This window comes from Penicillium rubens (assembly GCF_028828025.1).
Source record: "Penicillium rubens strain IBT 27055 chromosome Unknown utg000003l_segment0_segment0, whole genome shotgun sequence".
Taxonomy (NCBI): Eukaryota; Fungi; Ascomycota; class Eurotiomycetes; order Eurotiales; family Aspergillaceae; genus Penicillium; species Penicillium rubens.
Genome location: NW_026890601.1, coordinates 5481614 through 5505948, shown reverse-complemented (window position 1 = coordinate 5505948; position 24335 = coordinate 5481614). Strand labels below are relative to the sequence as shown.

Sequence of the window (24335 nt, the reverse complement as noted above, 5' to 3'; positions counted from 1 at the left end):
GTGTTCAGGATAAGTAGCCTTTATGGTGAAACCAAGCAAGTCCCAGTATATAGAACTGCAATAGAACTTGGTATCCTACTACAATATGTACTGTGTAAGCAACCTTGCTCTAGGATAAACAAATGCTCTCAATTGTGTCTGCACATTCTGAAATTGCAAATCTGATCTCAGCTTTATGTCAACAGTTGTCTTCTCAAACACCCGTTACAACGACGAACTGGCACAGGTCTCCACAAACACCTGGTCTCTCTTACATTACAGTGAGTGTGCACAAACCTATCGACCAGTCCCCTCCCTGTTCAACTCCTGAAGTATGAGACATCGACAAGCATATGCATGTGGGAGCCTACTAACGTTGGATATCATAGACAACATACCTCCCTCCTGCTAACAAGTTACAACACTCAAAATGGCATTCCCACGCCTGTTTGGCTGGCTCGCGAGACCATCGCCATTTGCTACTCCTCGACAGCCCCGGCTGAGCTCGAGCAATACCGGACGGTTGGTGACATACAATATTACTTCGGAGATGCAGTGCCCCTTGTTCGACCGGTTGCGGTGGTGTTTTGAGTTAGACTTCATGTGGGGATCTCAATCTACATGGGGGCTTCATGATCAGCACTGGACCGACGATGGAGATCTGTACCCACGAGAGGACGAGCCAGCACGTTAGCTGCGTGAATCTGTTCAAGTCAGTACTACTCATTGCTTGGCTACCGACACTCGCTAATTCGGGTCCACGCCACAGTTAAGCCCTGTTCAATGGTACCCAGTCCTCCGCTAAGACCCCCGAAACCCCGAGAAACAAATGGACAAACCCAACCTCGACCATTGCATCCGACAGTATAAACACCCGGGATGCGCTTTGAGGTATCCATGCGCACCGTCTCCTTGCAAATAATGGCGAGCAACCATGCCATTGGGAAAGGAAAATGAGATCATGAGACCATGACTGTGAGACTTCTACCATCCCGGGGCTAGGCATGACTTATACGAAGCGCCATTTGTGCAAATGAGTATTCTCATTCCAGGATCTACATTTGCTGACTGTGGGGCCCTTCTCGACAACAGGGTACCATTTGAGAGAATGGCAGATCTAGAAACCACAGCTTGGGAGCTAGTGTGATATCTCTTGCATTCGGTCCTCTGGTAAAAGTCACAGATATCAAATGCAATTACCTCTCATTTCAGAATCTCAATCAAATATTGCTATCCTTCTATCACCTGGCATTCTATTTGTATATTCTGCGAACTACATTCCAGAATTTCTCATTAATCAAGTTGAAACATCATCGGTGTGGCCCTAGATATCCATGGATGTTACTAAGGATATTCCAACCTTGGAAGGTTTAAAGGTCACTCACCAAGAAACCGATAGGATAGTATTCTGGAACTACGAGTAAAAAGGACAGTGAGAAATGTCAACGCTAGTGAATGAAGCATCCAGTATCATATAAACCAATTATTCTTTCTTATCATGCACACCCTTCGTCCGTTTATTTCCAACGCCAGACGACCAAGCAACACAGGCAAGCCGCCAAAGCACCCACATGAACCCAAGAGAGATAAACACACAGGTGCCAAGCTCAATATGTTTACCTTGGAAGTAGCCATCCCCGCCCTCCAGTCGTAGAACCGGCACATCGACCTCCTCAACAAGACGATCGCCTGCAGGTTGAAGCTGGTAGAATAAGGTTCGCGGATGGAATAAACTGTCCCAACCGAGATTTGTGCGGTCGAAGGGGTTTACACCCATATTCGTGTCGTCCTCGGCAGTACAGGCCCAGAAGACGACCGGCCAGGGGATGTGGGCAGTACGGTGGCCTGTTTCAGAGGGCGGCAGGTACCGCAGGTGCAGAGGAATAGTGGCAGTCCAATTTGAGGGGTCTGGTGTGGTGGTCGCGTCTTCAGTTTCTCTGGGGGTTGATAGTTCGAGAAGCCAGTTTGAGCCCCAGCGCTGAACAACCCAGTCTGGGGCTTCCAGATCCATTTCGCCTGCTAAGGCACGCAGGGCTACAAGATTGTGCGACTCGAGAAAGAGTGGATCTGTTGTTGCGAGCTGGTATTGATCTCCGAAAATGGTCGAAGGGAGGGTGAGGTATGTGTGTAGAGCGCAGGTTGTGTCACTGGGAGCTGGGGGCCGTTTGAGGGATGATTGGGGCATGGATATGGACATTGTTGGATGGAGACCAGTTGGGGAAGCGAATGAGACGGCGTAGGTCGATGGTTCAGGGAGAGATTGGTGGCGGGAGGGGAATGAGAACATGGTTGGTTCTGTACAAGAGTTAGTCGAGCCATTCCGGGTAATTAGAGGTAGAAGGCAAGCAATATAAGAAATGCAGAGGCCACGTACTTAGCTTCTCGTCAAGCCCAACAACCGCTAACAGCCCGCCCATCTTGATCTCCTCTGGCTCAAGCCCTGCGTCAGCACCCAGGAGGCCGAACTCGATTTGATCGGCAGCAGATGCTGGCTTCCGAAACTGATCCGTCCAGCCACCCGTCGGTGGACTAGTCCACAGCCCGGACACAGTTAAGGCGCGCGAAACGCTGTCATAGTCGATATCGACCGAATCTGCTGAGAGGAGAGCATCGGCCCGGGTGTGGCACTCGGGGCCATCTGCACGACTATGGCCACAGACAGTCGTCTGTATATACCTTACCAGAGATTGGATGGAAGGAAGGTATGTGTAATATTGTAGGGAGGCCGAAGCGAATTGTGTCGAGCGAAGCGGGGGTGTAATGAACGAATCCTGTATAGCAGTTTCCGGGTCAGATCGAACGCATGCAGAACATATCCAGGTAGTACCCTCGAATGGAATGGAATAATCATAAAATACCTCCTGCTTCAAACAATCCTTGTATTGAGCGTCTTTGGTAGGCGCGACTACCGTGCGGAGCAGCGTGCACAGCGCCTCCCTATCGATAACCAAATCAGTCAATCGCACTTTTCCCCAAACCCAGGATGTCGGAATGAGCTCACGAGGATGATTCCGACTCGAGTGGAGTATAATGCACATGCAGACCAGGCGAAACCCGGCTGCTGAATGGCGGGACAGCATCAAAAGACCTTTCGGAGGCCCAGCGGAGATGGAGCTCATGAGATTGCTCGAGCACAGCACGAAACTAAACACAACAAATGAACAGGTTAGCGTTTCCCTGTTCTCGATAGGTTCTGCAATTGGCAACCCCTTCTCACCTCCTCTGGAAGCTCATCCAGTCCGACCGTAATGCGATCCTCCCGCGCGGCGTCCAGGCCGCGGACGGAGAGGGATGACGCGGTTAGTACGGCTTGCTGTGGGTCGAAGCCGGCATCGACGCGCTGGATGAAGGTGATTCGTTGTTTCATGATTCTATGTAAACGGACCAAGGTAAACAGAAGTGACGAATTCCAAGCTTGATTTCTCCAAGGTGTCACTGCTTTCTCCGCATTCGCTTAATCGGGTTAGACTGCAACACATGTCCACGGGTAGATTACGTTATTTGGTCGCGCTTCACCAGTCCAGGGCAAATTGTGGTTATTCATGTATAAAGACTAAAGACTACCTAGGTAGCGTATCGAATGAAAGACCTTATCAAAAACCTCATATAAAAGTGTGTTCGTGTCATTGTCATTAAATATTCCGCCCCATTTCACTCCAAACGCCAGGTATATGCTATTAATTCAAATCCTCTAAGGCAGCACATCCCGGAGAATGTCTTTTTGGGAGCTAGTCAAGCTAGTGGGGAAACTGACGTTTGCACGGATGACTAGGTCACCGCGGTCGCTGGGTTTCTTGGAGCTCACCATGCCTAGACCGGGATAACGCTCTTCATGGCCGGGCTGGGTTGGACCGGGTTTAGACACGCGGATTGACTTCCCGTCGATGGTGCGGACAATGCGCTCCCAGCCCGTCAATGCTTCCTTCAGGCTGAGATCAACCGTTGTGATAAGATTGTCGCCAGAGCGCTTGAAACTGGGATGATCAATCTGTAATGGGTTGTTAGTAATGATTCCTCAAGTGTATTTGTTGCAGCCAGGAGCATTCTCATACCTCTTTCACAATCAGGTGAACATCCTGTCGTCCGCCTTCTTCCTGGTCCCCAATATTTCTGTACTTGATCTTCGAGCCAGCACGCAGCCCAGGCTTGATGTTGGCTTCCAGTGTCACCTCCTTCGTAGTGAGCTTACCCATACTGTCAAAAGCCTTGCTTTTCGTCTTGACCTTTTTGGAAGTACCGCTGTAGATTTCCTCCAAAGTTAGTGGCAGGTCTTTCTCGATGATTGTTGGTTCGGGTGTAGGTGCGCGTTTCGGTTTCGAGTAACCCGGACGGCTGCTACGGAAACCGCTGCCGCCGCCACCCAGTCCTCCTGCGAGCATCGAGATAAAATCTTCGTCATCCATGCCGCCCATGCCGCCCATTCCGCCGCTGTCCTTGGCAAAGCTGCGGAAAGTATCGTTGGCATCGCTGAAACTGAACCCACCGCCACCGCCAGGACCGGTTGAGAAGTGGAACGTCCGCGTTCCTCCACCGGGCATGCCTCCAAAGTTGAATCCTCCGGGCATGCCGCCGTCAAAGCCAGCTGCGCCGCCTCCGCCTCCGCCTGGTGGGGGCGGTGCAGGGCCGCCACGCATCAGATATTCGAGGCCGAACTGGTCGTAGACCTTGCGCTTTTCGGGATCGGATAGGACCTCGTAGGCTTGCGATACATCTGTTAAAAAAAAATGTTAGTCATGTGTGGTAAACCGAGAGCATGCGGGGTACCATACCTTTGAATCTCTCAGCAGCTTTAGGGTTGTCTTTGTTCTTGTCCGGGTGGTGCTTCAATGCTGCCTTGCGGTATGCTTTCTTAATCTCATCTTGCGTGGCATCCGGCTTGACGCTCAAGGCGTCATAGAGCTTGGTCTCGGCAACCATAGTGTGGGGTAAATTTGGGTTTTATGGAAAAAAAGGAAAAAGCAGTTCAGAAACCGTGGGCCTCAAATCGGAGAAGTACGTTTATGAACCGACGGTGATTTATGAAGGGAAAATAATCCGGCTTGGGAAACGAGAGAGGGTGCGGTGTACTTCACGAATGATGTAGAAGGTTCGAAAGGGAAGTCGGATCGAGCGCAATGGAGGGGATGAGAACTAAAGGAATATTGAAAAGCACAGATTCAAGAACATGGGATTTTGGAGAAGGAGTTAAGTATCAAAAGGCCAGCAAAGGACTTGAATGTACTTGAATGTCAGTGACCGAGGTGTCTCGAGGTGGGGTGACGTCAGGGATCAAGTCTTGACGTGTGACATTTTGGTCAATCGAAGTTTCGAGAAGCTTCGACATAGCAACTCGACCGATTCGACTAAAACACAACAGGGAACAGTAGATGCTATTTGGAGGCTTATTTTGATAAATTATGCTCCGCAGTATTTGCACTGGGCATTGAGGTCGTAGACTACTTGAATGTGATCTTCAATTCCACCATATTCCCGTGTGGGGTATAGCATTCGGAGATACCTATGACTGCGTCTTATCCCGCTCTCCATCACCATGGATACCTCCACGAGTTTACCGTAGATACTGGTATGAAAAAGAAGGTGAAGATGAAGACGAAATAGAGAAAAATGAAAGGGGGGGGGGGGGGGGGGGGGGGGGGGGGGTTTATAGTGCTTGGCGTGGCCTGAAATCAGGAAGGAAGCGGCTTTGTGTACTCCAGGCAGGGCAAGAACGATCGAAATTGTAGTGAAGTAGTGGAATTTGCATTGGTCTAGGATCGAGGATACCCCATGAACCTCAAATCCCCATCTCAGGTAAAGGCCATGGGACATCCGTCATTAAAAATTGGTCCAGATCAAAGTTCTGCAGACTAGGCATATCAATCATCAAGTCACCGAGCCACGAGAACTCCGCATCTGATACCAGAGACTCTGGCACAGCCTGCTCCTGCCTTTGGCTCTGCTCGGCTAACGCTGTCGCTGCAGTGTGGTTATCTTTCTGGTCCGGTGGAGCCGCAGCAGCAGCATTGACCCGCAGAACCTCAGCAAGAGCACGGGTATCATCCTCCTTTCGCCGCTGATGTAACGCAATAAGTAGGTATGCCGTAGAATATGCCTCACGCATAGAAGGTGTATCGTAGGCAGCCAGAACTTCACGCAGAGTCCGCATCGCATCAGCGAGCAGCGCCAAGGCAGCCCGGTTGTCAATTGCTAGAAGTGAGCAGACGACCTGAAAGGGGACGTTCGCAACTTGGTGCCAGGGGCAGGTAGAGGCGACCATTCCACGAGCGGCACAGAGCCCGCGGGCTGCCAGTGCAAGGACGCGGTCAAGGAGGTCAGAGGATAATGGGCCGTGTGGATTTAGAGCGCGGAGACGGCGGTAAATGCACAGCATTAGGTTGCATTGAACTAATATTAGCGACGGTTCGGAGTAGAGGATATCCAGGACGGAGGTGAGGGCTGTTTCGAGTTCTGGGAGATCTTGTGGTGAGGGTCCTGTTGGATCGAGGTTTTCGGAGAGCGGGAGGAGATGAAAGAGGTCTGCGCGTGGTGCTTGCTGTGGTGGATTGCGGGATTGGGGTCTATTTGTAGGGCAGAGGGCTGTGGCGCCGTGAAGGACAACGCGGGAGCGGCCGAGGTCAAAGGAAATCCATGTGTTGAGGTGACGAGCCATCCCAAAGAGCTTTCGCCGGGTTTCAGGGTCGCTGATCCCCTGGTGTGCTATATCGTCGTCTTGGCAACCGCGCGTCTCAGGCGGTGATGCTTGAAGCAGGCCTGCTGCTTCTGGATCTGACGTTTCAAGGTGTAATCCTGCAGCTTCGATGAGATGCATCAGTGTACAGCTGGCCATCCATGCAGTATGTGGTGAGGCCGTCATGCGTAGATACGCAGCTCGCAACACCCAGCCTGTCACTATGTCGACCGAGGGCGTTTCCGCCGCGAGGACACTCTTATCCAGTAAAGTGCGGGCGGTCTCAATGAGTCGGACTTCCGTTGCTATGATCTCGCGACGCGAAAATAGATACCCGAAGGCAGCCACGCCGCATAGTACAGCATCATAGGGCTGTTCCGCAGAATCAATTGGAGATGAAGAAGATCCCCAGCGTTTTGCAATTCGAGTAAAGATCATCTTACGGTCCAGAAATGCATAGCATGGATCGACTTTCTCGAAGTAAATAGCTGTTAGCCGCCCCATCTCTTCCTGGGAGATGACTTTGGTGATAGTCGTCGGAATCGGCGTGACAGGCATCGAGGGAAGCGCCGACGATAGCGTTGGCGATATCCGTCTCTCGCCGACATTCCAGGCGAACAATTGCAATCTTGGTGCATGCGCTGGGTCAATTTTGAGCCCAAGCTTGCGAACAAACGCGGCACCAGAATTGGCCTGTAGGGAATGGGTAACGCCCTCTGGACTGCTTGCGTGGCGAGGAGAGGCCTGTATTGTAGCGCTGGGTGCAGCGTTGATAGTATTTGGAACTGCATCGGACCAGCCATCTGTCGGTCGTTCACTGAGTGACAGGCTCGCTCGGTACAGACTATGGGATCTGGCGCGTTTCTTGCGCGCACTGTATTGGCATTCCGAACCAGTTTGGGCGCATGTGCTACAAGGCTGTCCTCCTGAGCATTTGCGCTTTCGTGACTGACACGAAGTGCAGGCTAAACGCGAGCGCTTGCGAGGCGTTGGCTCGGACATATTTGGAAAACTACGGGGAACATTGCGGGGAGTTGGATTGGTTAAATCAGTGCCAAGCAAATTAGACATCTTCCCCTTTCCAATTTGAACTACACGAAACTACATCGATGTACGAGGTACACATAGTAATTTTTCCCATCTCCCCGCCATTCACATTTCAGTTTAGTCCTCGTATTTGCTTCCGTCCGGATATCCCATCATTCCCTCAAGTTCCTTCAGATCTGGCATTCCTGCTGGCCCCGGCATATACTGTAGATTGTCCCGGAGGGTCGTGCCATTCCACCATATTTCGTTTTTGTGCAGCGCATCCATGATCTTCGGTGCATCTATGTACGTGCGGATCTCGACCATCTGGCCGTCATGCCAACGTGTGAACCAGACATTGATGATGTCGAACTTGTCGCCTGTAGTGGGTCAGGGAAGTCAGCAATGCTGAAGATAGGTAGGGAGGTCTCCTTGCTCACCAGAATTCATCACGCCTTTGAACTGAATCTCCTCCACCGACCATTCCGCGTTACATCCGCCATAGATTCCCTGGGGGTGGATTTCAAACAGATCTGCGTGGTCAATAAACAACATGCTGACTCGACGCAGGGCATTGACGTAGAAGTGCATTAGGTCGTGATAGCGGCCAGCGATTGGGTGATGCCCAACAACGGTGAAGCTGACATTCTTGTGGATCAACGTGAATAACTTGCTCATGTCTTTTTCAAGGTGTTTGAATGAGTCCCAAATGTGCGGTTGAGACGCATATTTGCAATCTGTGGATGGGTTCTCGAACTTGAACCCTTCTCGGTCGTGGGACATTGGGTCATCCACAAGTCCAGTGCCATTGCATTTGCCATCTGGGTCAACAAGTCCCGTGCCATCATCACATCCTGACTTCAGAAGTGGGCTTTGGGTTATGTCTCCAAAGGTTGATAGAATGGAGCGTCCAGCAGTCGCCGCGGACAGGAGGAATGCCAATAGGGCATAGGATAGATACCGAGACAAAATCATAGTTGAGTTCTTGTTCTGAGAAGGCTAGAGGCTACCTGTATTGACCCTTTTGCCCTATATTCAGACTGGTTCTTATAGCTGGTGCTACCTTCATTTCAAAAATGTGCCGTGATGTTGCCCCTGGTCGCCACCGTTGCTTCCCTTGAGCACTACGTTGTTACCCTGAGTCCAAAGGAACCCCGTGTGTGACACAATGGAACGTACCGAAATTTTATAATTGAACGGCGAGTTTCCTGCATACAACATAGAAGCCCGATAATTGAGCACCTCCTAGTGGCCAATGGCTTGGGCAAGTTACAGAGGGTGAGGCAATAATAGTGTGGTGTACGGTCCACGTCCACTGTACAGCCGACCGAATCCAGACCAAGCTGCCTCAATGATTAATTAATATTACCTACCTACCTAGGTAGGTAGGTAGGTATATCTCTCAATTCGAAGTTATGTAAATGTGATGATCCCATTGAAAAGGCTAACCATATATAAGCAGTTGAATAATTCTTTGTGATAGCCCTATATCATTGTCCACGCCGAAGCCGGCGATTGGATGAGTCAGATCCCCTAAGGCGATAACAGAATTTTGACGCGCTCCGATTGGCCGACACCGGCAAAGTCGGTGAGAACACGTGCCCACCGAGTCGGGGGATGAAAAACCTCTTGTTTCCCTTCTTTTCCGCTTTCTTCCCCATTATTTCTCTACAGACTCCCAACACAAAATATCTCCATGCGCTAAATTGCCAACCCCCCCATTTCTCTCTACCATACTCTGACTGCCACCTGCTCAGTCGCGCTTATGTGTTTGGCACCCTCGATCTTCACCTCCCAGGACTATATCTCGGACCACCTTTGGAAAGCCAACATCAACTGAATAGCACAAAGCTTTCTATTGATTTACAATTGTTACTTATAAAATAAAAAATGATCTTCAACCTCTTCAAGGCAATGCCTCCCCGGGCTTCTGCCTTCGCCTCCATGAAGCGACCTGTTCAGGTTCGCTTTATGGCTACTGTGCGTCAGCGTGCCGCTATGGAGCCTGCCACCTTCACTATTCGTGATGGTCCAATGTTCTCTGGCAAGTCTTTCGGTGCCCGCTCCAACATCTCCGGCGAGGCTGTCTTCACTACCTCCCTGGTTGGGTACCCCGAGTCCCTGACCGATCCTTCGTACCGTGGTCAGATCCTGGTTTTCACCCAGCCTCTGATCGGCAACTACGGCGTTCCTTCTGCTGAGAAGGACACCAATGGACTCCTGAAGTACTTCGAGTCCCCCAATCTCCAGGCAGCTGGTGTTGTTGTTGCCGATGTCGCCGAGCAATACAGTCACTGGACCGCTGTTCAGAGCCTGGGCGAGTGGTGTGCCCGTGAAGGTGTCCCTGCTATCTCTGGTGTCGATACTCGTGCTATTGTCACCTATCTGCGTGAGCAAGGCTCTTCTCTGGCCCGTATTACTGTCGGCGAGGAGTATGATGCCAACGAGGATGAGGCTTTCACTGACCCTGAGCAAATCCACTTGGTGCGCCAGGTCAGCACTAAGCAGCCTTTCCATGTTGCTGCTGCTGATCCTCACTCCCACGTTGCTGTCATCGACTGTGGTGTGAAGGAGAACATTCTCCGCAGCTTGGTGGGCCGTGGTTCCAGCGTCACTGTCCTTCCCTTCGACTACCCCATCCACAAGGTCGCCCACCACTTCGATGGTGTCTTCATCTCCAACGGCCCCGGTGACCCAACCCACTGCCAGGACACCGTCTACCACCTCAAGCGTCTGATGGAGACCTCCCAGGTCCCCATTTTCGGTATCTGCCTGGGCCATCAGCTCCTGGCTCTGGCTACCGGTGCCAGCACCATCAAGCTGAAGTACGGAAACCGGGCTCACAACATTCCCGCTCTTGACCTTAGCACTGGTCGCTGCCACATCACCAGCCAGAACCACGGTTATGCCGTTGATGCCTCGACTCTGCCCTCGGACTGGAAGCCGTACTTTGTCAACCTGAACGACCAGAGCAACGAAGGCATGATTCACAAGTCTCGTCCCATCTTCAGTACCCAATTCCACCCCGAGGCCAAGGGCGGTCCTCTCGACTCATCCTACCTCTTCGATATCTACCTGGACTCTGTGCTGAAGTACAAGAACAACCAGGCTGGCCTCTACCCTCAGCGTGACAGCCGTCCCAGTCCTCTGCTGGTTGACCTGCTCGCCAAGGAGCGTGTGGGTGTTCAACCTACCATTGGCCAGCAGAACGTGGTGGCCGCTGCTGCCGCTGGTGCCATTGCCGGAGCTGCCTAAGTATGTCGACGTATCTTGCAGTAGGAGTTCTGGTTTTCGAAAGTTGGATTGGTTAGGTGAATATTCTTTTCTGTATTTTGTTCATAGGTTCATACATGGTATATGAAATCAACAGCATTAAAATCATACTTTCGTGTTCAAGCTCGTTGTAGCCGTGTCAATATTTTCATCATCGCTCTCGCCCCCTATGTTCTACTTGGCCACTATGGATACCACATCCTCGTCGGCAACCATATGTGCCAATCCTACCCGCTGCGGAACATGCCTCGCGCTCGCTCCCCACACCATCGCATACTTGAATGTGTCCTTGATTGTACGATGAATCTGGTCACAGACATCCTCAATGGTGGAGTCCTGGCGTACGATGAGCGCCTCATCGAACTTGGGATCCTCTCCCTTCCTATAAATACGGTAACTGTCAGGCATGTCAGTGAAACTAAAAGTCATGGATATATCATACCGTTTTGTGTAAAGCCGCATTAGTCTCAATTCCTTCCAGATACGTTCGACAACGTCTTGCACGCCGAGATCAAGTTCACAACTCATGACGGCTGTGTAAGGCTCGCGGGCAAGGGCGTCAAGGAATTCGAGGCCGATGCTGTCGACCTTGTTGTAGACGTAAAGGCTGGCGGAAGAGATATATTAGCGTCCATGGATGTATTAGTTAGTATCAGATATCGTTAATGTCAATCTTACCAGCGGATGTACTTCCGGTGATCTTTCATGATCACATCGATAAAGTCGTCGATCGTAGCTGGAACGTCGCAAATTAGTAATTTGGCCTGATTGCTGTATCAAAGCACCACATACCATTCTCATCTCGCACGAGCACCTCGCAGTTAAGAATTTTGTAATCCCGGAGCACGTTGTAAACCATCTTTTCGTCCAAGTTCTTTGGGGGGGTTGCAAAGGAGATCTTCATGCCACCGGCCTTCTTGATTTTCAAGTAGATATTACTGGGACCGTATTAGTATTTGAGTCCCCGCAAAGCTGCCGATAAGGTATGACATACGGTGGCTCCTTGTTCAAGCGAATGCCCACGGCATCCAGCTCAGCTTCGAGCAAGGCTCGCTGTTCGGCACGCTTTGTGGCATCCAAGACCATCAAGATCAAATCACTCGTCTAGAAGCAGAAATTTTGTCAGTGTTTCGGCGCACTTGCCCAGCAAGAAGGTTAGCTCGCTGACCTTTGCGGCCGAAATGACCTGCCGACCACGGCCTTTGCCCTCGGAGGCACCTTCGATAATACCCGGCAAATCCAAGATTTGAATCTCAGCACCACCATACTCCAGCACTCCGGGAATAGCAGTCAGCGTGGTGAAAGAGTAGGCTGCAGCCTCACTCTTGGTTTTGGTGATTTTAGACAGGAATGTAGACTTTCCGACGGAGGGAAAGCCAACGAGAGCCACTCGTGCGTCGCCGCTCTTGCTGACATCAAATCCCGCGCCGCCGCCAGAGCCAGCACCTCCTACTGGCTCCAGAAGCTGGGCTCTTAGACGGGCAAGCTTTCTGGAAACGTCGTCAGTTTATGTTCGAAAACTAAGTCAAGAGAGGAAGACTATACCCTTTCAATAAACCCAAATGGTATTCTGATTTCGAGATTTGAAAATTAGATCAAATTCCCCTTCGATCAAAAGGACATCTCACCTGTCGCCTTATTCTCTGTGGGTCATTAGCGGGGTGATATATGTTTTAAGTCTGAAGATAAGAACACTTACTCTGCGTTCGACGCATCTCATCCTCGATCCTGTAAAAGATCAGCAAATTGGCAGATTCAACGATTAACAAGAAACATACTCCTTGATCTTTTCCGTTATGTTCACCATCTTGCCGGTTGCTGAGGCTTGTCGCCTGCGAAATCACTAAATCTCTTTCTCTGGTGCTTTCGTTGTGCCTTCGAGAGGGAAATACCAAATCCCGTCGATGTGCCCGCCGCACTTGCCAAGCCTTATGTAAGCACTTCAGTTGAACGGTCCAGGACGTCAACCTTTTTTTTGAGAGCTCAAGCTTGACCTTTCAACTTCACCTCTCCAACACAAACACCACCATGACAGATACATCGGTCGCTGAGCCACCAGCTCCTATTTCCAACACCACTCCTGAAACCCTTGACCCCAACGCCGAAGAAATGACTGTGGCAACAACCGGCGCCTCGGATAACACTCTGCAAGGAGATCAGCAGCTCCAGCCGGTCAAAAAGACCAAGATTATTCGCAGGAAGAAACGCCCTGCCAGGATACAAGTCGACGCGTCAACCATCAAAGCGGAGCCTGCACAGCAACCCGGACTCGATTATAATATTTGGTACAACAAAAGCGGCGACAACGACGACAAATATGGCCTCAGCCAGCCTGCGCCTGGTCGCTGCAACATCGCGCGTGACTCAGGATACACTCGCGCTGATCGCATTCCAGGCTCATTTTTCTGGTAAGAAAATATGTCCATGGAATTCATGGCATGTTGCCCATTGCAGTAGACATTTGCTAATCCTTTTTCCATCTTACCTAGCATACATTTTGCCCGGGGTGTTTGCGTGAAAGGTCAGGACTGTGAATACCTTCATCGTCTACCGACGATTCATGATATGTTAGTGTGATTCCTATGCCGTACACGACTCGAGGATTCTTCCACTGTTAGAGTCATCGCATACAAAACAACCAAGCTAATCAGGTCATTTATAGGTTCAATCCGAACATGGACTGCTTCGGTTAGTATCTTTTCAATCTTCGCTCATGAACTGAAAACGGGCGACTGACTCCAGACTATAGGGAGAGACAAGCACAGTGATTACAAGGAAGTGCGTATCGTGTCTTCGTGATTCGGAGATGTTGCTGTCGGTATGAACATATCGCTAATGCTACTTTAAATAGGATATGTCCGGAGTAGGATCGTTCACGCGCCAAAATAGGACGATATATGTTGGCCGAATCACGGTTACGTGAGTTCCTCGAAAATTTTGCTTCATCCTCTTGCTGATCAATATCTAGTGATGATATCGAGGAAGTGTGCTCAAGGCATTTTGCGGAATGGGGTCAAATCGAAAGAACAAGAGTACTTACCGGACGGGGCGTGGCTTTTGTGACCTATTCGTCAGAAAGTAACGCGCAGTTTGCGTGAGATTCCCCACCTCAGGCTCTATGTTCGTACCGAACTAATACATGACTAAAGACTAGTTGCGATGGCAAACCAGAGCTTGGACCATGAGGTGAGTTCAACATTTCAACCTCCGAGATGCGATATATGATACAAAGGTACTAACAGCAAGTAGGAAATTCTTAACGTACGATGGGCAACAGTCGACCCGAACCCAATGGCGCAGAAGCGCGAGGCACGCCGGTTAGAAGAACAAGCTGCCGAGGCCGTGCGCCGGGCTCTTCCCGCAGCTTTTGTAGCAGAGATTGAAGGCCGAGACCCCGAGGCTAAGAAGCGGAAGAAGATCGAGGGTACTTTCGGACTACAGGGTTATGACGTTCCAGATGATGTGTGGCATGCCAGAACCCGTCAATTGGAGGATGCGAGCCAGCCCGCTCAGCTCGAGGCACCTGAACAACCGATGATGATCGAGTCTGCTTCGGTTCCGGCACAGGAGCAGCAGTCACAGAGTAATGGCATCTTCTCCAGCTCTGCTGTTGCAGCTCTACATGGTCTTACCGGTGGAAGGGTGACGACCCAGACACCCAAAGCTACTGGTGGACCTTTAGTCGCGTACGGCAGCGACGATGAGAGTGATTGATTTACGTTGCAGTCTGTGCTCACCTCAATCCATCATGATCCCGAATTTTTTTCTCATGTACAACAGCAACGATACCTCTGTCAAAATGTTCATTTCTCTCTCCATACAATATATCCGTAAATATTATTTCTGGGTGTCATTCATCACTATATATGTATGGTACCATCCCGAGCGCTCGCTAAATGACAGCAGTGAAAGTGTCAAACAAAATGAGATACATCCACCCATAAAACAAATGCAAACACCATCAGTCCCATTGATCCGAGACTTATGCTTAACTTAACTTCACTTCGTCACTCTTCTCCCCATGAGATCAATCAGTCGTAAATTCATTTCTCGCTAGGGTCCCAGGTCATAGTACACGCAGGAGCCTGTACGGTAATTGTAGATGAAAGCATTCGTGTAGCTTTCTGTGTTATCACTTGTGCGATTCTCCACGGCCAAGTCCATGAGTAACTCGTGCACTTGACTGAGATACTTTCGCTCTGTCAGCGGTGCGTTCTGGATCACGCTGCGCCAACTCTCTGTGTCGGACAGACGTGTGCCCCGAATGGCATCGAGAACTTCGTCGCGGGTGTCGATGGCGGCGACCGGGCCATTGCGGGCGTTTTCGGCTACTTCCCGAGAGGAAAGTAGGGCTATAAAACGCCTCAGTTAGTATATTAAACTGAAATTGAGGATGGATTCCAAACATGGACATACCTGACTCAACAATGTTCCTTCGGTTCGTCTTCTTGCTTCTATGCTGGGGGATGAGGATGCGCACATCATTTGCCCGCTCATGGAATCCGAGAGCCTCCTGTTGGCTCATTTGACGAGATTGGCGGGGGTCAACAGTTCCCTCGCGATGACGCGCCTGTACTTCTGATCGAAGCCACATCACAAGTTCAGCGGTGCGGATGTCGAATTCTTCCTTGCGCATCAGGTTCCGAACTTTGAATCCACGCTCCTTGCTGTCTTGCTTGGCGATCACAATGCACCGGTGATTGGAGTCTTTGTATTTCGCTAGAAGCTCTTCAAGGGACGAGGCATCCACTGCAAGCTCTGCACTTATGTTGTTTGACCAGAGTTCTTCGATGAGTTTTACTCCTGTTGTGCGGAGGACGGTTGGGTCAAAGCTGGCAACAAGTACGTCACACTTCGTTGAAGATTAGCAAAAACTCATCAAACGAGGGGAAATGGGAGTTTACTTACCCGACGGGTCGCCCAGTACAAATCAGCATTTGTCTCGGGATCTTTCGACGGAGCCTTGGCCTTCAGGTAATCGATCATCGATGACCGTAGTCGATCGGAGCCGAGGTTGAAACCCACAGCATGCGCTTGTGGTCGATTCGATAGGACGTTGGGTGAGAATTCTTGAATCAACTGATCATATCTGCCACCTGCAGCAAACACATCGCGTCGTCTGCTATCAAAAATACACTGGAACAGAATGCTACCGCGGTAGAACTTGTCATGAACACTGCTGAGTGGGTTGATATAGATTTTTCGTTTCACGCCGAAACTCTGCAAATAGGTCATGAGCACGTTCAAGCGAGCGAATATTGGTGGAATTCGCTCTGCGTATTCAGTTCCTTCCATTATGTTCTGCAGCCTGCGCTGTGTCTCTTTCAGCGAGTCTGTATCATTCATTAGCATATTGGCCCCGATCTGAGAAAGTAAGTTTGAGTACCTCTGAAATCGAAACGGGCAAGGTCATCCAACGAAGTTGAAGCGACACCAATTGCCGGGGCCCGAAGTTCACTTCGAATCTTTTGCATGGTGTACTTTCCGACATTCAGCTTACTCAGAACTTCCTTCGCCTTTGGAATCTGGGTAGACGTGATGCGACAGAATTCCATGATAAGTTGGAGCAGATCGGAGTGGTTGACAAGGAAGCACATCGGAGTAGACCGCAAAGGTGGGAATTCCTCGATGATTTCATCCAGAACCTTGATCACTTCTGCCTCTTTTAAGGCTAGATCCAGGGTGTTGTGGGACACAATATCAAAGTCAACTTCGCGGTGAGTTCGTGGTTCGCTGCCATGGACTGAATCTCTGTATACTGTGCCGAATGCAAATGTCTTCTCCAGTGAATGGTCTTGTCTTGGAATTGCTCGTGCGTTTGGAAGTGTAAGATCATATGGCAGCTGCAAGAGATTGCCGGATGCATCCAGCACACGTACTGCCCCGTTGTTGTAATGCTGGGATCGGGGGAACAGCATTTGCCTTGTTGACTCAACAGCACCATGTCTTCGAAATATCGAGGTTAGCTTCTTCTTGACCAGGCCCTGGACAAGCAGCTCGTTGGCAGCGGGTACCGCATGTGAGTCTATGTCCCAAGCAATATCTTCGAATTTCTTAGGCGACTGGGAAAAGATGGCCGATAGAATCTTTTTGTAGTCGGGTGAATTTGGATCCGAGAGCAGATGTACAATAGCCCGCCTGAACGTCTCTTCCTCGACCTGAAGAGGTATCTTTCCACTGGACAAAAGGTCGGAGGCTGTTGGGCGTTCGCTCGGAGTATGGCTCAGAAGGGATTCAATGATCTGTCCTTGGAGCAACTTATCAGATTGCTGGAAAGTTGGCGGAAGAGTGTGGTCCTTTTCTCGGATTTCTCGAAGAGTTTGATCTCGTTCCATGCCAGTTGGTAATGGATGACACATCTCGAAGAAAATAACACCGAGCGAAAACATCTAGAGTGCGTGAGCATATATGTGTGGCACCAATTCTATATCCACTACTCACATCGACCTTCTCATTGTAGTGCCCCGAGACAACTGACTTCATCTCGGGCGCCACATAGTAGGTTGTACCCAAACTGCGAGTAAAATCCCCTTCGAAGTCGGCGGCTGCGGACGAACGCACGGCAGTAGTGAATTGACCACTTGTTGCAAGACCGAAGTCACCAATGCGAGGATTATTTGCAACGTCAATGAAAATGTTGTCAGGTTTCAAGTCACGGTGTATGATGCCGTGGCTATGGATGTGGCTCAAGCCATCGAGAATCTGTCGGAAGAGACGCCATGAACGTTCGGTATCATCGCACAAATCATCCCTTATGAGATCGCGCAACGTCTTGAGCAATGTCAGTCTAGAACAACGAGCAGGGCGATGCTAAAACACTTACATGCTTCTCACAGTACTCCATCTGGATGTAGAGGGTAGTTAAAATGGGCCTGCCATTAGAGCCAGATCTCGCTCGGCTGAACTCAGCTTCCTCCACACTTCCGGAATCAAGACCAGTACCATTTACTCCGTTCCTCTCTGGAGTCTCTGGGTGAGCAGGGTCGGATAACGTTCCTTCGTTTTCATCATCGCTGTCTGATGCGGCGAACTCTATTTTCGGATACCCACTAGAGCTGATGAAATCAAGGCCTCCTGTACTGAATCCATGGTGATCCTGGCTAGCAAACGGGTCACCTTCGGTGGAGGACATAGCCTCTTCCTCAATGTGATTGAAGTCCTCTTCAAGCCAAGCAGTGTAGTATCGGACAACATAGGAATGGTTCAGCCGCGATAACAACATGGTTTCGGAAAGCGTGTCTTTCAACGCTGCGGCCGATGTTTGGGAGATCTTCTTCACTGCATATAACCGACCATCAAGCTTGTTCCGGGCTTTGACTACCTGTCCAAATCCACCACGGCCTAGCTGACCTGCCTCGTCAAAGTCTTGGTGATATCGCGAGAAAGCCGGCATGGCTCCAAAGGAGTCGAGGCGTGGCCGCCTCTGCAAAGACATAGATCCCGACGCTCTTTCTCGCATCTTTAACGGCGCATCCACCCGGAAGAATTCAGATGGCTGGAGTTGGAAAGCAGTCGGACGTTTTCTGGGATCTGGGCGGAAGAATTCACAAAGCAAGTCTTGCAGGGGCGGCGAGAGCCCCATAGACACCATCAACTGATTGGCGGAGGTGTACCTGAGGAGAACATCCTTTCCAAAGCCCATCTGAAGCAGAACAATTCCGAGATCCCAGACGTCGGTCTTCATGGAGGGAGGAGAACTGTCCTGTGTCAGCTCTGGGGGTAGCCAAAGTGGCGACTTTGACGCCGCAAAAGAGGGCTTTGCACAAGGAGCGTCGGGCAAAGCTTCTTCGACATTAGACTGCAGCTTAACGATAGTTTCACCAGAAGGAGTCCTGAACAAAAAGACACGACCACAATGAATGTCCCCATGCACAAAACCGCTGCGGTGGTAGAACTCCAGAGCCTCGAGTAACTGAATCATCCAGCCGCGAAGCATATCAACAGCTACGGTGCCCACGATATCCAGGAGCTCGGAGAGGGAACCCTTATTTGCATACTCAAAAAGCGTGAGGACGGTCCAGGAATTATCGGGTTGATCCAAGCGGCCAATTGGGCGATTGATTTTAAACCCCACGAATTCAACAAGACTGGGGTGTCGCAATCGCTTGATTCCCTCTAACTTATCCTCACTGGTGCGCATCTGCTCACGGAATGTCAATCCCTCAGAATTATTCTCGCTGAGGCAAAGCTCCTTCAAAACAAGCAGCGGCACATGGCATCGGTTCTCGGACACAACAGGCCTGACGGTGAAGGTCTTTTTGCACTGTTTGCTTTGCAGCAGTGTCTTGCCGTGAACGGCGCGGAAGACCAGCGGCTGCTCATCGGTGTCATTGACGGCCAACGGAGGATCGAAGCAGATGGCACCGGGTGTATTTTCCACAAGGTCATCGACATAACTCAAATCCGCGCCGCCAGTTCGGCTCTTTCGTCTCAAAATGCGGGCCTTGTTCCGCTGCCGCATCTTGTCTTCAAGCATTTCTTGTAATGCGCGTTCCTCCTCCGCAGCTGCAGCCTTTTGTTTCCTAAGTTCCTCTTGTTTTTCAAGGTCTGCGCGTTGAAGAGCAGCCGCCTCTTGCTCCATACGCTCCTCTTCGAGGCTGGGCAGGTCTTTGTCCTGTGCCTGTGCCTGAGCAACATCCTCCAGAACATCTTGGATGGAGACCGCCAGCTCGTATATCATCTCACTCCCGAGCAGAGATTTTGGCTTGTTACGCAGAATGTCTTGTATTCGGGAACGCGCGCCATCGCGAAAGCCGTCGAGGTTTCCCGGTGAGAGGTTGGGGATTGTTTTAGGATATGTAGCTGGCAGTTCAACCAGCAAAATGAGGAGTACGCCTGGATTTGAGGAGGCTCGCAAATGAAGCTTGAATGTCACGTCGGAGGATTGCTAGAGTGTATGAGTTAGTGACCATGAGGGGCTCGAACGGCTCGAAGAGTGCACCCACCTGCCAGGCCGACCGCCTATTTTCTACTTCTTCAAAGTCATCGCCATAGATTGAACGCAGAGCTTCCACCTCTGTCTGGTGGATTTCTCGGTAATTGGTTGTAAATATGGGGGACGTCACGGAGGAATCGGAGGGTTGGTTTTTCTGGCGGGAGGGCTTCTTCCTCTGTTTGGGAGACATCGCGGGGCGTGGCGAAAGCTCGCCCTACATGCGACCCTGGGCGTCGTACGACATGGGGGCTGGTGATAAAAGATGAAAGGGTTATGGGAGGTGGAAAGAAATTGGGCAGTCTTTTTTTTCCTTTCCCCTCTGAGGCTAGAACAAACAGGCGGTCAGATCATACGCCCTTCCATTTAAAGAGTGGGGATGCCCAGTATAAATGACGTCCCCGTTGGTCTAACTGTGGATTTATAGATTTACTGCTTATATTGTACTTGAAGTTAATTGTATTTCGTGATTCTTGCATGTTTTGTTTACTTCGAAGTTGGTCGAGATATCCCATTTGCCTATTGACTGGAGATTGAGTGTATCATCATGGTCAAGCCAAAGAACCATTGTCCCTGCCCAATAGTGGACCCAAATATCATGAGGTGGTGATGTGCTGAGCTGGCATATACCGAGAAGGGTGGCAATCATTGTCACCGCAATAGTCGATCATTTCTACTCCGTAGTGGTGTTAGCTTTGTTCCAGCTATGACCGTCACACACGATCGAAGACACCGAGCAACAAGCTGCCAGTCACAGCAATCATTGGTGCGTATCCCCAGTGATTCCAATGTCCTTGGCCATGGGTCCAACAAACAGACCCATCTGCAAATGCAACGCTGCTAGCGGCAATTAAGATCCAGCCTAGGGTTGAGCGGGTGCCGAAATACGAAGCTGCATATATGGCCGCCCCCATGAAGATGTCCCGGACTCCGTAGATTGCCATTAGACTGTCAACCATCTGCTTGTCCAGTACAGAGGTAGGTGGCTGGAACTCGAAGAAAGTGAGAGCATGGTCTGGACGTAGGATAGCGTTGATACCGAATCCGACAAACGTGGTTGCAATGGCGGTGGCAGCCAAGCGGAGAACAACCGAATGGGAAAGAGGCATCTCTCTGTGCCAAGCCAGTCTTTATGTTTGATGTTTTGCGTAGTATCTGTAGTGGCTTGAAATTTTCAGGGATTTAAGCGCTTGTAAGGGACAACAGTGTAGAATTCGAAGTCATGGGAAAGATAAGAATCTAGGGAGTTCTTATACACTAGAAGAAAAGCATATTTGTAAGGAGTCAGTAGGAGTGAGAACCCGAGCACGAAGGATTGTAGGCTGCAATGCTGTAGGCTCCAGGGCTGATTGTACTAGTACGGCCGTAGCCATATCGTAATTCCCTGTTTAAACTTTGACCGCCTTCCGCACCGCTTCCTATTCCAGTCCCTACGGAGTACAACTTGGATATCGTATCTTTATAGAAGTTATATATAGAAAAGTCCATATAACTATATGTAGATATCTGAAAAGACTACCTAAGGACCTCGGGTGACTACGTACTATATAACTAACAGGCCACTAAAAAGATACAATATATAGTTATAAAAACCTAGGAAGGCCACCAGACTACGACCATATAAGTGGCCCACTGTTCTTGTCTACAATATCTCAATTCCTACAATATCAATTTCTACATATAGTCAATAAAATACAAATGCTGATTTTATGAAATGTTCTGCTGGCAAGGATACGATACGGCGCACTGCCGGCTATACACCGTAACCCCAGAGTCCTTCGTACACGCACGTGTGTATTCCGTACACACACACCTGATCTGGGGAAATCAACAAGGCCTTATGGCAACCAAGTCCAATACTTTTCAAGCAAACCTGCCAAAAAAAGGAAACAGAAAAGAAAGTAAAAGAAACAATATCCCAATTTTAAAACGTCCAAAGAAGCGCCAAGTGTAAACAAAAGCCAGGTGAAGCGGAACGCGAGCTTATCGATAAAGTGATCGGCACTTCTGCTTTTTCCGCCCGGACCATAAACATTGGACTTTCAACTTGGTCACAAGGATTTCGAGGTCTCTTCCAACCCTGGCAGTCAAAATGCTGGACTGGATCAAGGGGAACGAGCAAACCGCGCAGGCTACAGGTGTGCTGATTACTTTGACCTTTGAAGCTATCCCTCTAACGTGTTGCTACAGATGACTCCAAGCTGCTAGAACCCCCTGAGACTCCAGGTCATGTCTTTGCGATTCGTGCTTTCAAGAGCGCTCTGTTTGGTACTCCAGGAGCAGAGGAAGATGAAAATAACGCGTCCCAAAATCAATCCGATCACCAACGAAGCAAAAGCGACACGATAAACCTAGCGCCAACAGAGATCAAGACCGACACGAAACCAGCCGACGCGGCTTACAACCCAACGGGATCCCCCACGAAAAGCATACTTGTCACACCCGGAACTGCGTTGCGTCGTAAGACCGTATCTTTTGGCGAAAGTGTCATCGACAATGAGGGGAAACGCCCTGGCTCGGCCAGTAAGCCAGCCAAGACTCCACCAAATCCTTCCGGGACCCTCAGTACTCAGTGGATGTCCGGATCATCAGATGGAAGTGGCAAGCCGAGGAGCAAACTCACCCAGACACTCATGAATGCACGCGATAATGCGTCCAAGAACTCCGATCCGGCCGGGTCTGATGAGAGCACAGGAGAAGCGAAATCAGCCATAATCTCCGGGTCGAAGGATACCCTCGACAATGAAGACGTTACTACCAATCTGGAGGACCCACACTCAGAGTCAGGCAAGTACTGGAAAACCGAATTCGACAATTACCGTGTGAGGACCAATCGAGAGATCAAGAAATTGATCCAGTACCGGTCGATTGCCAAATCCTACGCTCGCAAGAAGGATACAGAAGCTATGCGGCTGGCCGACAAGCTGAAGGCAGAAGAAGAAAAGGTCGCCGAGATGGAAAGGCAGGTGTCACGGCTTGCTTCTTCCATGGTCGGGGAGGGGTCGACAGGCGATAAGGAGCACTTGGTTCAGGGTTTGACCAAACAAACCGCTCTTGCATTACAATACAAACAGCAGGTTACCTCGCTGCGCAACGCCTTGGAACGACACGATGTCGTGAGCGATGCGGCAAATATCACACAAAAGAAGGAAGAGCTGCCTTTGAACACCCCAACGGACGAGCTTCGCAGAACACAGCAAGAATTGGAACGAGCTAATGCCAAGATTGAGGAGATGAAAAACCAACAGTCCGAACTGAATTCCCTCCAGGACCTCGTGCAGAGCTCAGAAAAGAAAGCCCAAGCACTCGAGAAAGAGAACAACACTCTGAAACAAACGCTGGCCCGAGTGAAGCAGGAAATGTCCCGATATGAAGGTCGGCGAAAGGACAAAGAAACAAGACTGAAGCAGAGAGAGGCCAGACTGGAGCAGCGGATCCAAGAATACAGGGAAAAACTCAAAACGGTCACTCAAGAGCACCGTGCCTCGGAGGAGAATTTGAGAAATAGTTCTGATGCAGAGCGCCGCCACATGCAGAAACAGATAGACCTTCTAAAGCTGCGACTTGGCTCTACTGAACGCTTCCCGGCACTACCTTCCACAGAGCGGCAATTTCTCAGTCCTCGCAAAGACCACACAGGCGTGCAGGTGTTTGACTTTGCTAGTCAGGATCCTGAGAAACCTGAAGAAGAAGCCACCGAAGACATCGACCTTCCCCCAAGCCCGAGTCCACGCTCGAAAGTACGCGATTCGCGTCCTGCTTTACGCAGTGCCACAATGGGTACACCTGGTACGAGGCCGAATGCCCGACATATGGCTGCAGATGACGACGAGGTCACGCATTATCTGAACGAAATTCTACTGAAGCCGCGACATGAATCCCACAATACTGCGTTGGATGAAATTCCTCCCTCCTCGCCTCCCGATATTTCAGCCCTGAAGTCGTTGAATCGCACGTTTTCAAGACGTAGACTCGGCGAAGGCCAGCGGTCACATCGGAATTTGATCATCCCCGCTGACGATGACACTCGGCTCAGCAACCGACAGACACAACGTGAACGAACTCACATCAAATCCACCCTTGATTCAATGTCAGGCCTACCGTCTCGCAGCCGGTATTCAGGGTACACCGTTTCAGCGGGCGAACGCGTCGGCAAGCGGTATGGGTTGACTGATATCCAGCGTGAAGCTCTCTCCCCTGAACGAATTGCCGCTGCCAAGTCACGACTCAGGCAGAAGGACAGTCGTAAAATCAAAGCACTTGGAAAAGAGAATGCTTGAGGTTTCTTGCCACATATTGTTTGGGTTCGCGTTTTTCTGATTTGCAAATAAGGAGTGACTTTTAAAGCATGATGGGATGGTGTTCAGGTTGATAAGCGTTATTCCTTTTTCATCACCTTCCAAGGTTCTTTCTATCTACGTTTTCAGCGAAAAACAATTGTTGAATTCTTCTCGATCA

The 24335-nt window shown here is 50.2% G+C and overlaps 11 protein-coding genes across 11 annotated transcripts; 4 read left to right on the top strand and 7 right to left on the bottom strand.

Annotated features, from left to right (window-relative positions):
* Window positions 1-409: 409 nt before the first annotated feature.
* Window positions 410-673, top strand: N7525_008319 (uncharacterized protein; the record flags this gene model as incomplete). Its single annotated transcript, XM_061214361.1, has 1 exon — window positions 410-673. The coding sequence occupies one exon, from the start codon at window positions 410-412 to the stop codon at window positions 671-673; it is 264 nt and encodes an 87-aa protein (XP_061068792.1).
* A 789-nt stretch (window positions 674-1462) lies between these two features.
* N7525_008318 (uncharacterized protein) lies at window positions 1463-3346 on the bottom strand (the record flags this gene model as incomplete). Its single annotated transcript, XM_061214360.1, has 5 exons — window positions 1463-2274; window positions 2354-2750; window positions 2838-2916; window positions 2981-3123; window positions 3197-3346. The coding sequence occupies 5 exons, from the start codon at window positions 3344-3346 to the stop codon at window positions 1463-1465; spliced, it is 1581 nt and encodes a 526-aa protein (XP_061068791.1).
* A 324-nt stretch (window positions 3347-3670) lies between these two features.
* Window positions 3671-4896, bottom strand: N7525_008317 (putative DnaJ domain protein Psi; the record flags this gene model as incomplete). Its single annotated transcript, XM_002568749.1, has 3 exons — window positions 3671-3967; window positions 4032-4690; window positions 4749-4896. The coding sequence occupies 3 exons, from the start codon at window positions 4894-4896 to the stop codon at window positions 3671-3673; spliced, it is 1104 nt and encodes a 367-aa protein (XP_002568795.1).
* Window positions 4897-5752: 856 nt separating this feature from the next.
* On the bottom strand, window positions 5753-7648 carry N7525_008316 (putative C6 transcription factor; the record flags this gene model as incomplete). Its single annotated transcript, XM_002568748.1, has 1 exon — window positions 5753-7648. The coding sequence occupies one exon, from the start codon at window positions 7646-7648 to the stop codon at window positions 5753-5755; it is 1896 nt and encodes a 631-aa protein (XP_002568794.1).
* A 162-nt stretch (window positions 7649-7810) lies between these two features.
* Window positions 7811-8647, bottom strand: N7525_008315 (nuclear transport factor 2 family protein; the record flags this gene model as incomplete). The annotated part of the gene is made up of 2 exons (XM_002568747.2): window positions 7811-8052; window positions 8113-8647. The coding sequence occupies 2 exons, from the start codon at window positions 8645-8647 to the stop codon at window positions 7811-7813; spliced, it is 777 nt and encodes a 258-aa protein (XP_002568793.2).
* Window positions 8648-9562: 915 nt separating this feature from the next.
* cpa1 (carbamoyl-phosphate synthase (glutamine-hydrolyzing) CPA1) lies at window positions 9563-10927 on the top strand (the record flags this gene model as incomplete). The annotated part of the gene is made up of 1 exon (XM_002568746.1): window positions 9563-10927. One exon carries the CDS (start codon window positions 9563-9565, stop codon window positions 10925-10927), a length of 1365 nt encoding a protein of 454 aa, XP_002568792.1.
* Window positions 10928-11119: 192 nt separating this feature from the next.
* On the bottom strand, window positions 11120-12752 carry N7525_008313 (uncharacterized protein; the record flags this gene model as incomplete). The annotated part of the gene is made up of 10 exons (XM_002568745.1): window positions 11120-11327; window positions 11388-11552; window positions 11624-11681; window positions 11738-11883; window positions 11940-12049; window positions 12114-12435; window positions 12491-12515; window positions 12574-12588; window positions 12645-12673; window positions 12724-12752. The coding sequence occupies 10 exons, from the start codon at window positions 12750-12752 to the stop codon at window positions 11120-11122; spliced, it is 1107 nt and encodes a 368-aa protein (XP_002568791.1).
* Window positions 12753-12973: 221 nt separating this feature from the next.
* Window positions 12974-14659, top strand: cwc2 (active spliceosome conformation promoter CWC2; the record flags this gene model as incomplete). The annotated part of the gene is made up of 7 exons (XM_061214359.1): window positions 12974-13353; window positions 13435-13512; window positions 13608-13633; window positions 13695-13723; window positions 13797-13864; window positions 14095-14131; window positions 14195-14659. 7 exons carry the CDS (start codon window positions 12974-12976, stop codon window positions 14657-14659), a joined length of 1083 nt encoding a protein of 360 aa, XP_061068790.1.
* Window positions 14660-14998: 339 nt separating this feature from the next.
* Window positions 14999-20070, bottom strand: cpcC (putative protein kinase (Gcn2); the record flags this gene model as incomplete). The annotated part of the gene is made up of 7 exons (XM_002568743.1): window positions 14999-15297; window positions 15362-15797; window positions 15854-16278; window positions 16332-17334; window positions 17387-17716; window positions 17769-19832; window positions 19891-20070. The coding sequence occupies 7 exons, from the start codon at window positions 20068-20070 to the stop codon at window positions 14999-15001; spliced, it is 4737 nt and encodes a 1578-aa protein (XP_002568789.1).
* Window positions 20071-20590: 520 nt separating this feature from the next.
* N7525_008310 (DUF4267 domain-containing protein) lies at window positions 20591-20986 on the bottom strand (the record flags this gene model as incomplete). Its single annotated transcript, XM_002568742.1, has 1 exon — window positions 20591-20986. The coding sequence occupies one exon, from the start codon at window positions 20984-20986 to the stop codon at window positions 20591-20593; it is 396 nt and encodes a 131-aa protein (XP_002568788.1).
* Window positions 20987-21969: 983 nt separating this feature from the next.
* Window positions 21970-24157, top strand: N7525_008309 (uncharacterized protein; the record flags this gene model as incomplete). The annotated part of the gene is made up of 2 exons (XM_002568741.1): window positions 21970-22015; window positions 22068-24157. 2 exons carry the CDS (start codon window positions 21970-21972, stop codon window positions 24155-24157), a joined length of 2136 nt encoding a protein of 711 aa, XP_002568787.1.
* Window positions 24158-24335: the final 178 nt, after the last annotated feature.